At 40.7% G+C, this 16,044-nt stretch overlaps 1 protein-coding gene and 1 long non-coding RNA gene across 5 annotated transcripts in view; one reads left to right on the plus strand and one right to left on the minus strand.

Moving 5' to 3' along the window:
* rnf144a (ring finger protein 144A) overlaps window positions 1–15,003 on the plus strand; it is a 29,947-nt gene extending 14,944 nt beyond the window's left edge. For 3 of the 4 annotated variants that reach the window (XM_023951347.1, XM_023951346.1, XM_023951348.1), the window contains 7 exons: window positions 3,527–3,677; window positions 5,869–5,973; window positions 7,685–7,745; window positions 8,822–9,038; window positions 10,162–10,309; window positions 10,592–10,681; window positions 13,182–15,003. In XM_023951347.1, the coding sequence (XP_023807115.1) occupies window positions 3,543–3,677; window positions 5,869–5,973; window positions 7,685–7,745; window positions 8,822–9,038; window positions 10,162–10,309; window positions 10,592–10,681; window positions 13,182–13,313 (888 nt within the window). In that variant the 5' untranslated portion in view covers window positions 3,527–3,542 and the 3' untranslated portion in view covers window positions 13,314–15,003. Of the gene's footprint in view, window positions 1–3,526; window positions 3,678–5,868; window positions 5,974–7,684; window positions 7,746–8,821; window positions 9,039–10,161; window positions 10,310–10,591; window positions 10,682–10,773; window positions 11,820–13,181 lie in introns of those variants that run through there. The other variant, XM_023951349.1, reaches the window with a different exon arrangement.
* LOC110017482 lies at window positions 8,813–9,606 on the minus strand. Its single transcript, XR_002292898.2, has 2 exons — window positions 9,132–9,606; window positions 8,813–9,021 (listed from the first exon to the last, which is right to left on the minus strand). It is a non-coding gene; the product is annotated as an uncharacterized LOC110017482 (long non-coding RNA).
* Window positions 15,004–16,044: the final 1,041 nt, after the last annotated feature.

Genomic DNA, 16,044 nt, shown 5'->3' on the forward strand with positions numbered 1-16,044 from the left:
CTTTCTCGCCTGTTTTTTTGTTTTTGGTTGTTGTCTTTGAATTTGGCATCAGGATTCTCCTGATATTTCACCATGCTTCATAATCTTGTCAGAAAACGGCTGAATAAAAGGTTTTCGCTGGCTTCCATGTGGACATTTCCCCACAAGTTCACCTCCATCTGCTTTCAGCCGTTTGATATTTTTTAATAACTCTTGAGTTTACGAAGATTTTTGATGCCAACGGATCATAGAGGATTTCATCGCAGAAATGATGCAATCAGACAACAGCAGCATGGAAAGTTTTGATTGGTTTTATGGGTGTACATAGTTAAAACATAAAAATAAAATAGATTCAAGGATTCATGGAAGATGAGTCTTTAAAGTTCCTGCGCCGCACATGCAGAGCGGACTTGAGTCGGCAGAGCTCGGTTGGGAACTTTTTTCCTCCTGCTGTGTTTTTTTTCTGCCAAACTGCCACCAATGAAAACCAGCTACAAACTGGCCTTTCATTGCCGTGATATCCAAGCCCGCCCCTTCCCCAACCCCGTCTCCAAAATTCTCAGCCTGTTGCTAAGCAGCATAGAGAGAGCTCGACGGGGTCGCCGGTTGCACAGGAGCACTTCCTGTAAACAGCGGCGCGGCTGCTCTTTGCTCTCAGCTGCAGAGACAAGACGGACTAAAATAAACTGTTTCGGCTCTCAGCAAACACACAGAGAGGCCCGTCGGAGAAGAAAAGGAGACACTCTGCGGCTTCGCAAGGAGAGCTCCGAAAATCCTTTAGAAAAACAAAAAACTTATAGTTTGTTTTTTTCAGTAACGTCTCCAATATCTGCCTGAATAAATTTTTTATCACAAAATAAGCTACTAGTGGGTTTACAAAGACCAGTGACACAATTGGAAAAAGAAATGTGAACAGATTTTATTTTTTGAGCAGAAAGGAAACAACATTTTGGGAAAGTAAACAGTTCAGAAAAAGTAGAAAAAAGAATTCATGTACCTCTGAGAACATCTGTAAACAGCCTGGAAGAGTTTGACATTCCTGGAGCTTCTTTTGAGGATTTAAGTTAACACAATGACTGTATAAGTGAACTGGACTGAGTGACCCCTCCCCCATCTTAATCCAAACAGGAAGTGGCCGGTTGCTTCAAGAGGCCAAAATCCCAAGCAGCTATTGCTCAGTCATTTTTATGTTTTTTTTCATGAAACTTTTACTTTATGACAGTTATGAACTGACCAATCAGATTACTCGATAAAAGTAGGTGATCTCACGTTTGATTGACAGAATCTGCAGAGCCCGCTTTCAGTTGCTAGGGGTGTGGCCTTCCAACAAGACCGGTGAGAGTTGTTGCCACAGGAACGTTGAGTCAGACCAACTTGGACCAATCACTGACGTCATCTGGCTCCAACATGCTGGATTCCATATCGCGACGACTGAATTGACTTCATTTTGTTGGACCATTTAACAAAGTAGATGCCGCACGCTCTTTCATCACTGTTTGAAATACCGTAACTCATTGACCGTTTACATTAATCTAATTTTAACGGAAAGAAAAGCGGCTTGGCGCTGATGGGCACCACTTTGCTACCTTTCACCGCGGCCGTATCATCTGATTTACGGTGATGGCGTAAACACTTCAACATTGTTTGGTGATGCTCATTATCGCAAAGTTGCTTTTGTCAAATTCAGAATTCGTTGGAATAACGTTAATTGCGTAAACAATGAACAGTAAACAGTAACAGTAAACAGAGTTACGGTAGTTTAAAGTGTGGATGCCATGCTTTGAACAACTTTGTCAAATAAAAAAGCCCTTTAAACGCTGATTCTATTGATACCAATAGTTCGCGTCGAAAAAAATCCGAAGCATATGAATAATAGACATCTTTCGAAGGAATCAGAGATTTGGATCTGCCGCTAGAGCGCAGGCTGGAAGTGAACCCGATATGACCTGTGACGTCATGAAAGGCGTTGATTTTCGCAGTTCCGCTTCGGACAGCATGTAAACAAAACCGGTAGTCTTCGTTTCTCTCGTGTTTAAATCTGTTAATCATCAACATGCCAAGTCGTTGTGTGGCAGCTGGATGTAGCAATACATCTACTGAAAGTGTATCTGTGTATAAAATTCCCAAACAAGAAACGCTGCTGAAAAGGGGAAAGTTCAAGAAGGTGGACGGCGAAGGATTTTTCCCTCCAGATCTGCAGGAGAGAAGTCTGCGTTTTCGAAGGGACAAAAACCGGGACACAAACGAAGAATTTTGAACGGAGAGTTGGGAGGAGGATCTTGGCTTCTGAGTCGAGGAAAGGCGGGTGAGCTGGAAGCGAGCGAGCCGTTTTCTGGGTCGGAGAGGACGGCGCTGGAGTCGGGAGCGGAGGCTGCTAAGCTAGTGTGCATCACGATGGATCACATTGAGGCGAAGTAGTCGTGTTTTCTGTTGTCCTTGGATCCAACTGGAGTATTTCAACGCACTCAATGTTTTGCAAGAGAAGCAACAGGCCTGCAACGTTTTTTTTCTTTTGCTTTTGAGGTGCCGGTACCGTGAGTAAACTGAACTGTGTGTGTGTGAGCGCGCGCGCGCGCACGAGAAAAGGTTTCAAACGGGTAAAACTGTTAATGTTCCACAGTTGTTAATGGTATACAGTGACTTTGTTAACTAAAGAGTAGTACCATCTGGGAAACTTTTATTTTGTGACATTTATTTTGTAAATTGGGTTGAAAACCAGTGTTTACCTTTGTTTAGATTAGGCCAAAAGGGGACATTTTGAGTATATTTTAGGGTAAGTGGAGTAATTTAATTTTATACATTTTTTAGACTTACTGGAGTCTAGCCGAATCTTCATGCTGGCTATCGTCATGATCGGCATGATCACTAGACCTACTACTTTCTGCTATATCCTCCTCACTTTCGCAAAAGGGTTCGAATCGATACGGTTGCAAAAGTGACTCATCATCATGATAATCTCCGCAACTTTCCTCTTCATCTTTCTGTTCATCTGATGATAAATCGCTAATAGAGACGGTAGCATCACTCTGTGCTTCGCTATCGGTGCTAGCCATGTTGTCTGCCTTGTCTTCCTTTCGTTACGTCACAAACAGGGCGGCGCGAATTCGGCGGAATGCGTGAAGCCGGCGGCCGTCCTCGTTGTTTATATTGCGTTTTTCGCTATTTATTCTTTTTCGAAAAATATTAAAAACAATCGCAACATGAAATAGAAACTATTTACTATATTTTGGCTTATTAAAATAGGCCATGTCACCCACACTGAGGGTGAGGTGGATTTTCTACACAAGCCTGGCTGTATCTCACCAAGTTTAGCATCCAGCTTGCCAGACAGTTGGTTAGGGGTGCAAATCCCAGGCTAAATAGTTGTCAATCAGGATCATTAACCCAATTTTACAGCAAGTACATATTTCTGTATTTCCTTGAACCGGTGCACCACTTTCCAGTAGGAGATCACAACTAAGCCTCCTGTTTGCGTTTTATTTTTGCATATCGTTAATGAGACATGCGGTACATCCGTCCATGCTAACGTTCCTCTGTGACGTTGCAGCTCGGTGGTGGTGAAGATGACCACGGCGCGATACCGCCCCACGTGGGAGCTGGCCGTTGACCCCTTGGTCTCCTGCAAACTGTGCCTTGGAGAGTTCCCGCTGGAGCAGATGACCACTATCACACAGTGCCAATGTGTCTTCTGTACGCTGGTGAGTTCTTGCCCTCCGCCAACAGCAACAGACTTCATTTTTCCTTTTTTTTTGTTTTTTTTCAAGCTGTTAACAGATCAAGCTGGTCTCCACCAGCGCTTGTGTGTACAAACCACTAAGCTCGTCATGATGGATAAGAGATAAGAGTGGCGTGGATAATGCCTAAAAAATGACGAACGTCGTGGCAATGAGCGCTGAAATACGTGTTCACGTCCGGGCTACAGTCCAGACGGTCAAGAAGGAAAAAAGCTTTGTTTTTTTTCGTGTTTAAAGCACCAGTTTGGCATCGAATAAAATCCAAATGCCACCTATCCCTGATGCTCACCAGAGGTGGGACCGAGTGAATTCCTTTTCAACAACAGAGCAATATTATTTACACAGACCATGTATGCTTTTAATAGCTTTATTTATCTAAGTTTTGCAAGCGAATTGGGTAAATTGCCTCTAAGTTCATGCATCCCAACTTCAAAACACAGCACCACAAAGCACAGCAAAATGACCAAATCAAAAAATAAATAAACATCATCCTGGAGCTCCACCCACTAGCAGGCAAGACTCAACTGTTTCTGTCTCGCTGTCATCGCTCACGTCAAGTCTGACTCATGTCCAAGTCATGTGACTCGAGTCCACACCTCTGATGCTCACTAACTCACCTCTTCTCCACTTTAAAAAAAAAAAAAAAAAAGTCCTATATGATTCCACCCATTTGTAAAACCTATTAAATATAAACATTTTACGAAGACGTTTTAAGATGAATTACTAGCATTTCTAGTTCAAGTGCAGTGCATTGTGTTCTATATTTGCCTTTCTTAAAAGCATTGATACACACTGGTTTCTTGCTGCGTCGTCTGTGAAATGTCCAGCGCTCTGGTTTTGGAAATGTAGATCCGGACACCGGATAAAACGGCAACTGCTCTATATAGTGCATTTAAACTGGGAGTGGTGAGTAAATGCAAACACAGCCTAAAAGTGAACAATGAGCGCTAAGAATAGCTGCCACTTCCTCCAGCGCAGTCCATTTGACGACTGCAGGTTAACTCGCACTGACAAAGCCAAACAGAATTCCAAGCTGCTCTTTGGTCACAAAATGTAAAGAAGGTGTGTTTATTTGTTTATCCCCATGTTTAGTTTAAAACCAAACCAATTATAGCCTCTTAATTAATGCAACTTTCTTGCTAACCATGTAGATTTTGCGCATATTGCACAGATGGAAATTGGTCATAATTTACCAATAAATACGTGGAAAAAGTGAGAAAAGTTGTGACCTTTATGGGAAATTTTCACAGATGCATCTCAAAAGAACCATGTTAAAACCACAGAAGAAGTACAACTAAACCCTGCAAAGAACACGTCAATCAACGTAGAACATAAGCTATGCGCGATCATTGCGCTGTTTACATACAATTCATTAGTGAGTCAATTACGGAATTTGAACGTGATTTGTGCGCCGTGTGCGTGATCTAAAAGTTATACATTATTGGTCCATTAAAGGTTCGTTAGACATACGTGGAACAGTCGTGGAATGCTAAAAAATCTTCGCAAAAATCACGCACATTTCCATAAGATTTACACAACAATTGCCTATTACAACGTAAAATACACATAAGCTGCGTAATTCTCAATCGACCAAAAATTTTGAACAGCTCAAAACTGAATTTACGTAAAGACCCGTCGGCTGACGGCATCGACAAATGACGAACGCAAGAAACACATCTATGAATTACAGACATCATGCATGTATCACGAAAGACAGAAATTTCATACGTGAAAAATGCAAAAAACAAAAAAAAGTGTCTGTATAACACGGCCTCAAATAAGAACAATTAGCTGCTTAAGCTCCACCAAAAAAGCAGTCGTTTCTATGGCAACGGTTGCATTTCTTTGACGTTTATGGGGGCTGTGGCGTTTTTTTTTTGTTGTTTTTTTTTCTACTCTTATGGTGTTTTATTTTAATTACCCTCACCAGGATACGGGTTAGCATCAAAGCTCATGCTTGTTTTTAAACCAATATGCCATAGAGGAATTAGGACATGGATTCACCCACATCCTCCATATTATGTCAGCACGACATTCCAGCTCAGCGCTCCAAAATACAAAAGATCTGTGAAGCTCCCAGCAGCCCCTACGATCCTGACAGCTCTAAAAATTGTACCTGAGCTTTAATGCTCCTTTTTTCCCCCCTTTCCTTTAGTGCCTGAAGCAGTATGTGGAGCTCCTAATTAAAGAAGGCCTTGAAACTGCAATTAGCTGTCCGGACTCTGCCTGTCCCAAAAGAGGACACCTGCAAGAAAACGAGGTAAAGCTAAAGGATGGTTGAGTGACGTTCTCTGCTCTTAACGTCAAACGCAGTTCTTTATTTTTTTTCTCCTCTCCTTTAATACGACTCATCTGCTCAATCAGAGTGCAGCAGTTTCCATAAATAAGTCGGTTCATCGTCACGCTGTCTTGGCTGATACTAATGTTTTCACAGAGCCGTGCAAACACAACATTATCACGTAACTTTGGCAAATATAGAGACAGGGAACTGCAGTTTGAATTTTTACTTATAATCCCTGTTGCATGTGGGCTGTAGCATTCAAAAAAACGGCAACCGAAAGGTCAAGAAAAACACATTTTCTCGATCTGAACTGCCAGAGAATGAGGGCAGCAGTGTGATAAATCATTTATGTTCAAAGAGGGTAAATCGTCCAGTATTGAAGAATAATCTGAGTCCAATGCACTTTTTATACTTTTTATACTCTCACGTCTTTTTTTAAGTGTTGCCAGACTCCCGGGTACACCGGATGGGTTTTCTGTGTGCTAATGAACACAGACATGATGTGATCTGGATGAATCTCCTAAATCTTACTAACGTATGACCAGCCACCCCTGGTCGAACATTATTGTTAATGTACTATAAAGCTGTTTTGTCATTGGCTGCGTGCGCCTAACAGATCAAGAAAACATGTTTTTACTTTTTTTTTTTTTTTTTTTAATTGTTGGCTTTATGCTCACTTTAAAGTGATTTGTCTTTATCTGAAGAAGAAGACGAAGAAACAGGAAGAAAACAAATCCCAAGTATCTCTTACATCGTGTTCTACGCACACAGCCGTACTGATGCCATTTGTTCCAAACTCAACGCACAGCAGACGCCCAAAAACTCCCAGATTTAAGAAGTGGCATCACCAGAAAGCCAGTCTTAGTTGACAAAACTCTTGCAGTTGATGTAAATAAATCAAACCTCTACTGCTTTGCTTCATTTCAGAAAAGAATAAACTGCACCCACTGCTTTATGGTATAAATTTGCTCTTGAGAATGATTAGACGCTTTAGCATTCGACTATATCACGTTTTTTAAGGAGGAAGTGACAAATTCTCCCTTGTTTTTTTTTAACTAGCTTGCTAACGTTGGCAACACAACACTTGATCCAGGTAATTAGCTGCAGCTAATAGCAGGAATATCTCACAATCCGGCCCATTGTCTCAAAATAGTTAAAAAAAAAACCTTTAAAGACATCTCAGGTGTTTTTAAAATGTCGATTGGAGGAAAATGGAAAACATTTTAATTATCGGGCCTGCACAATAAATCCTTCATTGGTTGTTTGGTACCATGTAGGTTTGAGCACAAATTCTAGCTAAAATCAATAGAAAAATGCTAAAATCCACTTGGAATTAAGCCTGCACAATAAATCGCAGATTCATCGTTATCGCGACATCAAGCTGTGCAATACACATATGGCAAAAGACGGCCAAAATTGCAAGAAATGGTAACCTTAAATGTGCGAGAAATAAACACCACAAATGTGTGATTTATTGTGCAGGCATTTTACCTTATTTCTTTTATTGATCTTAGCTAGAATTTGTGCTCAAAACTACACAATGATAGATAAAACTGTGTGTGGAGCACTTTTCGTGCTCCACACACAGTTTTATCTATCATTGTGTATCTATCATGTCAAAACTGATGTTGAATTAATCAGATGTGGGAGTTTTCTGCTTTTCACTTCCAGTTCTCCTTCCTGTCTGTAGATCGAGTGCATGGTGGCCACAGATATGATGCAGAGGTACAAGAAGCTCCAGTTTGAAAGGGGTGAGTCTGCTGGCTGCGTCACCGATGGCTGCAGAGTTGTCAAGTGGGTGGATGCCTTGGAAGACGCTGTTTTAGTTTTTTTTTTTAGTTTTTATTTTACCGACTCACTGAAAGGTCAAGAGCCTTTTGTCTTGCGTCATCTGTGTGGGTTGTTGTCTGGTGCTTTTCATTTCCAAAAGGACGAATCACAACAAACTGCCTTTTGTGTCCTAGTTTTCCTAATTTTACCTCTAGAAAAAAAAAAAAAAAAAAAAAACCTTAAATAAAAGTTGGAGATAGATGCTAGCTTTGCTAATTCCACGTTTAGTTTTTAGCTTCGTAAAATAAACTGCAAACAGGAAGCTTAGCTGGACCTTTTGGGGTTTTTTGGGGTTGTTTTTTTTCATGCTAACCCCCTACCAATCACACAAAAGAACCAAGTTCAGACGTCTTCAAGGCTCAGATTCAATCCAAGCGCGTGGAGATTCAGCATTTGATTAATTAGATTTCAGGTCAGATTCAAATTCAGATCAGGAAGCGGCGTTTTAGAGTTTGAAATAGTGAGAATAAGCTAACGGTTCACTGATATGTCTGTTTACCAAAATACTTGTCTGAGTAATTATTTCGAGTATCAATACTTTTGTTTTTGATCGAAAAATGTTTTTTAGACTATTTATACAGCACAGCAGACGGACTTAGGAATTTCAGCGGCTGAAAGCAGAAAACATCTCATCGTTTTTACAAGATACAAGAAAAACCAAACAAACACTGAACAAATAAAGATTGCAACTAAAGTTGGGCTTTAGGGGCAAAAACAGAAAAAATCCTCCATATTTTGTAACTTAATACAAATTTGGATTTATAGTTTTTTATTTATAAAAACAGTGCTAGCCATTTTCCTCCAAAGGCAGAATCTGAAATCTGTAATTCCTTTTCCAGATCCCATAAACGATACATTTGAATTTATGAATGAAATGGCTGAATTGTTCTGTTGCTAAACTCGACACATTTTCTTTAGTTCTGGAACTTTCTCTCGTCTAAGTGATGCTTCCATTCAGATCTTTAAAAATCTTCTTCTTCTTCTTCTGTGCCGTCAGAGGTTCTTCTGGACCCGTGCCGGACGTGGTGCCCGTCTTCCTCCTGTCAGGCCGTCTGCCAGGTAAAGGAGGCGGAGTCTCCAGCCCTGCCGCAGTTGGTCCGATGCTCCGTCTGCACTCTAGAGTTCTGCTCGGCGTGCAAGGCCAACTGGCACCCGGGGCAGGCCTGCCAGGAGAGCAACCTGCCCATAACGTCCTTCCTGCCCGGAGAGAACAGGTTAGAAGGGCTTAAATTCAAAAGGGTGAAGAGCGTAGATCCTGGAGGGAATGGGAGCTTTAAACCGGGGGCAGACGAACGTCTGGACCGGACCTGTTTCTCTGCCATATCCTCTTATTGTGGAAATGACATTAGTGCCACACGGCATCAATGAGAGGCGGAGCCAGAGCTGTTTGGTTTGACTAACAGAAACAAGCAGAAAGAAAAGGAAAGTTAAGTTAAAAAGAAAAGAAAAAAAACATAGAATTTAGACGCCAAAATGTTTGGCAGAGTCTTAGAGCCTCCATCAAAGAAAAAAAATCATATTTCAGTATAAAGTCATAAAACTCTTAAGGAGAGAAGCGATGCTGTTGTAATTTAATTCATCATTTTTTCTTATAAATTTGTTTTTGTAAAATTGTTGAATATTTCTTTCATAATTCAAAATTTTAAAAATTTTCTCTACAATTTTAATCAAATACAATTTTTACTTTCTCTTTCTACGATTAAATTCCCGTAAAAGTTTGATATTTTTTTGTTTGTTTTCAATTTAATTTTTTTAAACTTTGACACATTTCTCTGTTTTTATACTCATCAATTCTTAACCTTTTTCTCTTTTACTTTATTCTTAAAGGAGTTTTATTATTTTCTTATTTTTCTTTACAACTTTAATCTGGTCAAATTTTGATTTTTTTTTTTTTTCTCCTCACGACTTTCTGACTTTAGTTTCAAAAATGTATTTATTTATTTGTTTGTCTTTTGTAGAGGCCTTTAATACTCCTTAGTAAAACTAAGGAACAAGTAAACTTGATGAATTAATTTGTCTTTGGACATAAATAAACAAAATAAATCATAAAAAAATAAATGTTTTTCTATTTGCTTAAACCAGAGTAGCAGTTTCTATGAATAATAAACAAAATCCTGTCTGCTGGTTGTTCCAAAGATCCAACCAGGAGATCTGGACCCAGGTTCAGGTTGGTTACCATGGTGACGTGCAAAAACCTCCGGTTCACACAAATTACTGAAAGTTTTTTTTTCTTTTTTCTTTTTAATTTCTGTTTTAGATTCGGAAATGAATAAAATCCTTTCTTGTTTAGTTTGTTTGCTCCGCTCACTCCTCCTGCCCTCCACCTCCCCCCTCCAGCTCCTTCTACAAGTCGGAGGAGGACGACGCGCCCATCAAGCGCTGCCCCAAGTGCAAAGTGTACATCGAGCGGGACGAGGGCTGCGCGCAGATGATGTGCAAGAACTGCAAACACGCCTTCTGCTGGTACTGCCTGGAGTCCCTGGATGTGAGTTGAAGCCGCGGTTGGAACGCTGTGATAGGAGAAGCGTTCTAGTGGAACTAGTTCTAGTGGCTCAACCTTGACTTTTAGGACAGGAAACCGGATTTATGGCGCCGCTTGTCTGGTGAAAGCTGACAGCTGAAGGTGGATAAAAGGGACTTGTTGTTATGTAACCAGACCGCACAGGTCTTATTAAAAAGAAAGAGAAAAGCAGCAATTTAGCAGGAACAAGCACCCGCTGCTCTGAAAGTGCTCCCGCTAAGGCTTTGATGTGTTTGCTCGCCGCAGGACGACTTCCTGCTCATCCACTACGACAAAGGACCCTGCAGGAACAAGCTGGGCCACTCCAGGGCATCCGTCATCTGGCACAGAACGCAGGTGAGAACATCTCCTCCTCCTCTTCCGTGCCTTTGTAGACCAGCACACGTGACACCCCCCCCCCCCCCCCCTCCCTGATTGGTTTGTTCCAGAGCAGCATCTGCTCGCCATCCGGCTTTTCCCAACTCTGCCTGTTCAGAAGGTTGACGTGACGAGCGTCACTCCACATCTGTGTTTGTGAGAAAGGAGATTTGGGTGAAAAATGGAGCCTGTTCTGCTGACGCTTTCCTTTGGGACGTCCGTCGGGTTACAAAAGAGTCAAAGTCTCCCAACAAAATATCAAGAGACAAACAGACTGAGAAAGAATTTAAAATAAAGAAAAAATGATGTCCAAGTACAGATTTAAATGAAGCCGATCCATATTAGCAACATCTTCAGCAAAATCTTATAGGAAATAAAAGTAAAGAATGGATCCAAAACAGAAAAGATCTTAGATTAATGGGAATTTGAAAAAGATTTCAACATTTAAACGGGCAGAAAAGACGGAACAAGATTCAACCGGGATCTGGAGTTTCCTGGTTTAGAAAAAGAACTGCAGCAGGAAAGACTGAAGAAGGAGGAAAAGGAAAACGAAAGTCTTAAAGGGAAGAAAGAAAGAGGGGAAAAAGACGTAAGAGAAAAGGAAACGAGAAAGAGGAAACTGTAGGGAAGGAAAGAGACTGTAATAAAGTAAGAAAAGAAGGAAAGCAATACAGAGAGAGAAAGAAGGGAGGAAATGCAGGAGAAAAGAGGGAAATATGGAAGGAGACGACAAAGAAAAGAAGTTGATACAGAATAAGAGAAAGAGAGAGAAGGAAGAAAAGATGGATTGAAAGAAGTAAAGATGTAAAGGTGGAAGGAAGGAAGGGGGGAAGGGAAAGAGGAAGGAATTAAAGACAAAAGGAAATATGGACAGAGAGAAGAAAAGAAAGAGAAAGAAAAGGGATTGATGAAAGGAAGAAGGAGGGAAGATGGAAGCCCAGGTTTTATTTTCCCGACCATCTCTGACGCCGTTTCCGCTGGAATACCGCGGCATTCCCCGGACCGGAGCTGGAACTCCTCCTTCATGTCTGGCCTTTGGTTGGACAGGAAGTCAGTTTGTTTGTCCCCACATCTTCTCAGTGTCTCATCTCGCCTCCCTTTTAAAAAAAAGAAAAAACTTTATTTCTTCATTCAGAAAACAGCCATCATTCGTTTTAGCCTCTTCCCTTCAAACCCGTCAGAACTTCAGGACGAGGCTTCCTGTGTCCAGCACCAGCAAACCCGCTGGCATCTCCACACGGAAACGCTGAGTCATACCACTGCAGTTCAACTGGTGGAGGCGGATAATTCTTCTCTTTTGTCTTTCCCACATTTTGTTTTTTTGCTTTTTTACACCTAAAATAGCCTCCTTTTCACTTCCTCACGGTCAAACCGCTTCCTGACGCATTTTCCTCCTCAGTTTAGCTTATTTCCTTAAAGCAGGAAGGACTACGGAGTCCATCGCCTCTCAGAAACCTCCCCTCCTGTCCTTAAAAATAGAGGAAACGGCAAAAATCCCCATTACATATGACTGCTGTTGATCACAGCCATATGGCTGACCGTGAATGCGCTGGTCTCTTCCGCCCCCATGTGGTCAAACAGGTGAACTGCATTGCATCTTCAATCAACGAAGCAACTAAACAAACACATTCTTACTTTTCACAAATGTGTGCAAAATTTGATCCTGTAGATTAACCCTTGTGCTATCTTAGATGACCCCACCCTTACATAGACGTGTTCTCCCTACCATGACAAAGGTGGATAAAGGTGGAAAGATTTCATGTAATCCTTGGACACCAGTGAAGATCAAAAATCATTGAAGAAAAAAGATTCAGTGCACTTTCTAGTGGGTCTAGATGACCCAACTCCCAATGGTAAAGTGTCTAGGATAGGACTAGGGTTACAAACAATTCTTTTTTAAATAATAAACGCAAGAGTTAAAAATAAAGCAAAATAAAATGCTTGAAAATCAGTGGGAAGAAGAATTAACCCACCCCTTGTGTTTTGCATATTTCTATTTACAGTTTTTTGACTAAATATGTACAATTTTATTGTTTGATTGTAAAATTGAGTAAAATCCAAGTTAAAATTTATTAACATTTTTTTTATTTCTTACATTTTTTTTTCGTATCTAAGCGAAAAACAAACATCAATAACTTTAAAAGATTTTATTATTGGGATGAGCCCTGACCTCTAGTGGTAAATGTTTACTATTGCACCTTCATTTTATTGCTCTCAGTTTTCCTAATTTATTAAAATATAAATGTACACCGATAAAATTTAGTCAGGTTTAAGTTGTCTTCAGTTGTTTTTTATTTAGAACAACAAAAAAGATGCAATACACAGACACGAACAGAAATAGAATTAACTTATAAAATTAAACAGTTTTCTTATAAATATACAGAAACAGCCCCGACACAAAAGAACACGCCTCGTGTCTTTAAATGGAGACGTTAAAGTGTTAAACTTCAGTAAAAATCTTCCTAACGTGCTTTTGCAGGTGGTGGGTATCTTCGCTGGTTTCGGCCTCCTTCTGCTCGTCGCCTCCCCCTTCCTCCTCCTGGCCACGCCCATCGTCCTCTGCTGCAAGTGCAAGTGCAGCAAAGGCGACGACGACCCGCTGCCAACCTAAGCAGCGGCGCCGGCCTTCACGGGTTTACAGCCGCGCCACGGACGGGCCATGTTCATCATCTCCTTCCTCCTCTTCCTCTGTCCGGTTCTTTTCCCCCTCAGTTCCCATCCTCCTCCAGCTTTAAGTGGCCTCCACGTTTTCAGGCCACGCCCACCGCTTTTGGGATCCATTCACTCTTCACGAGGAGGACATGAGAGACAATCCGGATGTAAAGAAGGTGAGCGGAAAGGAGACTCTGATGATGCCGGACACCTGACGGCGTCACGGGCGGCGCCGCTGCATTTGGGGGGGGGGGGGCTTTTGAAATGTGGACAATACAGGAGCCTCTGGAAAAAGGGGGAGGAGCTTCTATCGCTAAGATTGTCCGCCGTAAATGACAAAGCTTTTCCGCCAACACTAAATTCTGTAGCTGTGCGGGTTCAGCGGTAGCAGCGGAGAGTTGCACCACGCATGTTTGGTGTAACTCCACACACACACACACACAGCATGGTGTCTTAGTCGGGGGCGGGACCGGTTCAATGTACAGCAAGCCCTCTTGATGATGTCAATGTTTTATAATCCCGCGCTATAAATAGACATGTGCTCCGAGTGTTGTCACTTGTTTTTCCGCTCAGAAACGGGGGAAGCCACTCAAAAAAAAAAGAAAAAAAAAGTTTTTTATTTCCGTTTATGCAAAAAACAACTCGTTTTGTTCGTCTTTGCTCCATTTAACTGCTTTATGCAGGGACTGAGTGGCATTCCACCTAAAAAAAAAAGCATCGATTCATGAGGGGATTTTTGGAAATCCTGTCCAAATGCTGAGAGGAAAATTTCAAAATAAAGTTTAAAAAAAAAAAAGGAAAAATGGTGACAATTCAGTCATCATAACAAAAAGCCTTAAATGCAGAAAAGCCCAAACAGTCAAACACTTGTAAACCCAGGGAAAGCATCTTCAAGCTTTTCAAAATGTTGTCAAAAAGATTTATGATGTCACTATTTAAATAACCATACAAGTTAGAAACACTAAAACAAATCTAAAAAGATTTTTTGTGATAAATTAAAAAATTTCTTTCCTTTTATTTTGAAAATCTTATTACCATCTACCATTATCACAGCCAAACGGAGCCCTTATCATGATCACAACTCCTAAAGTATAGGTCACTCTCCCTTTGATCGAAAACTTGCTTTAATGCTAACGGCTGTTTTGTCAGCAAAACGTTTTTTTTTCTGTTTGCTGGAAAGACGTAAAACAAAAACAAAAAAAAACGGTCCACGTTAAAGAATGTTCAGTGTTTGGGTTTCAGAAACTGTTCTGTGAAACTTTATCTATGCAAGTTTGTACATCAGCGTTTCTATGGTGATTTTTAGCTGTTCTGAAGCTGCAGAATGTCCACACACGCGCACAGCAGCTTTATTTTGAAGGGAAACTCCTCTTTTTTTTAGGGCATTTTTTTAATGGTAAAATCAAACAAAAAGATTTAAAATTTCTCCAGGATAGTTACAGAAGGTTGTTGCGAAAATTGCTGTAAAATCTTCAAACGTTGAAACCCCAAAGTGGAAACAGCGAATCAAAAGAAGGCAAAACGGAAACAAATGTTCTCAAAAGTCTTTTCCTCTTAGGCTTTTCTTTTGAAATGTCAGTGTGCAGTAACTCCACTTTACCACAGGGGGCTCTCTAACTTTAGCCTTCCAAAAAAAAAAAAAAAAAAAAGTTTTTTTTATTAGTTAATTTCCATTTATTTCTATTCTGCTTGAAATGGGGGTTTGTTCTAACAAACTTTATGCTTTAACTGCTGCGAGGATCCAAACTTCAACATCCTTTGTTTGTTTCGGTAAACGGTGGCTTTGGATGGACATGATCTGAGGAAACAGAATTTCCATTCGATCTTTCTCTCTCTTATTTTAAATAAATCCAATACATTTGCTCCGCCTTTCGAGGTTTATTTTTTATGGTTTCCATGTAGCATTGTACAAAAATTACCAAAATGGCCGGTCGGGTAGCTAGCATGCGACTTTTTTTTTTTTTTTTTGTAGCTCTGAGCTTTACGAGCTCCTTGTACCTTGTGCTGCTTTCACTGACCTACGTACAACAAGCATGATGTACGGCTCTCCTGCGTTTTTTCATTAGCTTCTTTTCTACAAATGTGTTTTTGTTTTGTTTTTTATCGCTAAAGCCTTCATACTTTTTACGACAATCGTGCCATGATTGATGTCTGGAAGACACTGAGCTGTCAAGTCTGCGTTTCGGGCCATGATGAAGCGTCTGTGGCCGTTTGGTACGAACAAGCCTGGTTCGTCAAAGTTCAAGAGGTCAAACTGCAGCACTTCTTTAGAAGACTTTTTCAAGTTTTTTTTATTTAGAACAATTTGTCGCCTCTGGAGTTAGCGATATGGGCGGACTTTCTTTGCATGCAACAAACCCGAAGCGCAAACAATCACAGCGCATATTTTTGGTTCCGTTTCAGGGCACGAGAACGCTAGACTCAAAAAAACCTGCGCACTACTTTTTGCACACTAAAAAACAAACAAACATTTTGGCTCAGTAACTCAGTTTAGGCTTTTGAGCACATGGTTTCAGCTGCATGACTTTTCTCTAACGTATTAAATATTTGTCTTCTTAAAAAAAAAGAAAAGGGTAGCAGCATTCTTTTTGTTTTTTTTTCATTTTGACGTTCATTCAACCAGGAAGTTTATTTTTCTGTCACTTTCGTGTACAGTTTGAATCACAAACGTGTGTTTGTTTTGCATCATG

This window comes from Oryzias latipes, chromosome 22 (genome assembly GCF_002234675.1).
Source record: "Oryzias latipes chromosome 22, ASM223467v1".
NCBI classification, from domain to species: domain Eukaryota; kingdom Metazoa; phylum Chordata; class Actinopteri; order Beloniformes; family Adrianichthyidae; genus Oryzias; species Oryzias latipes.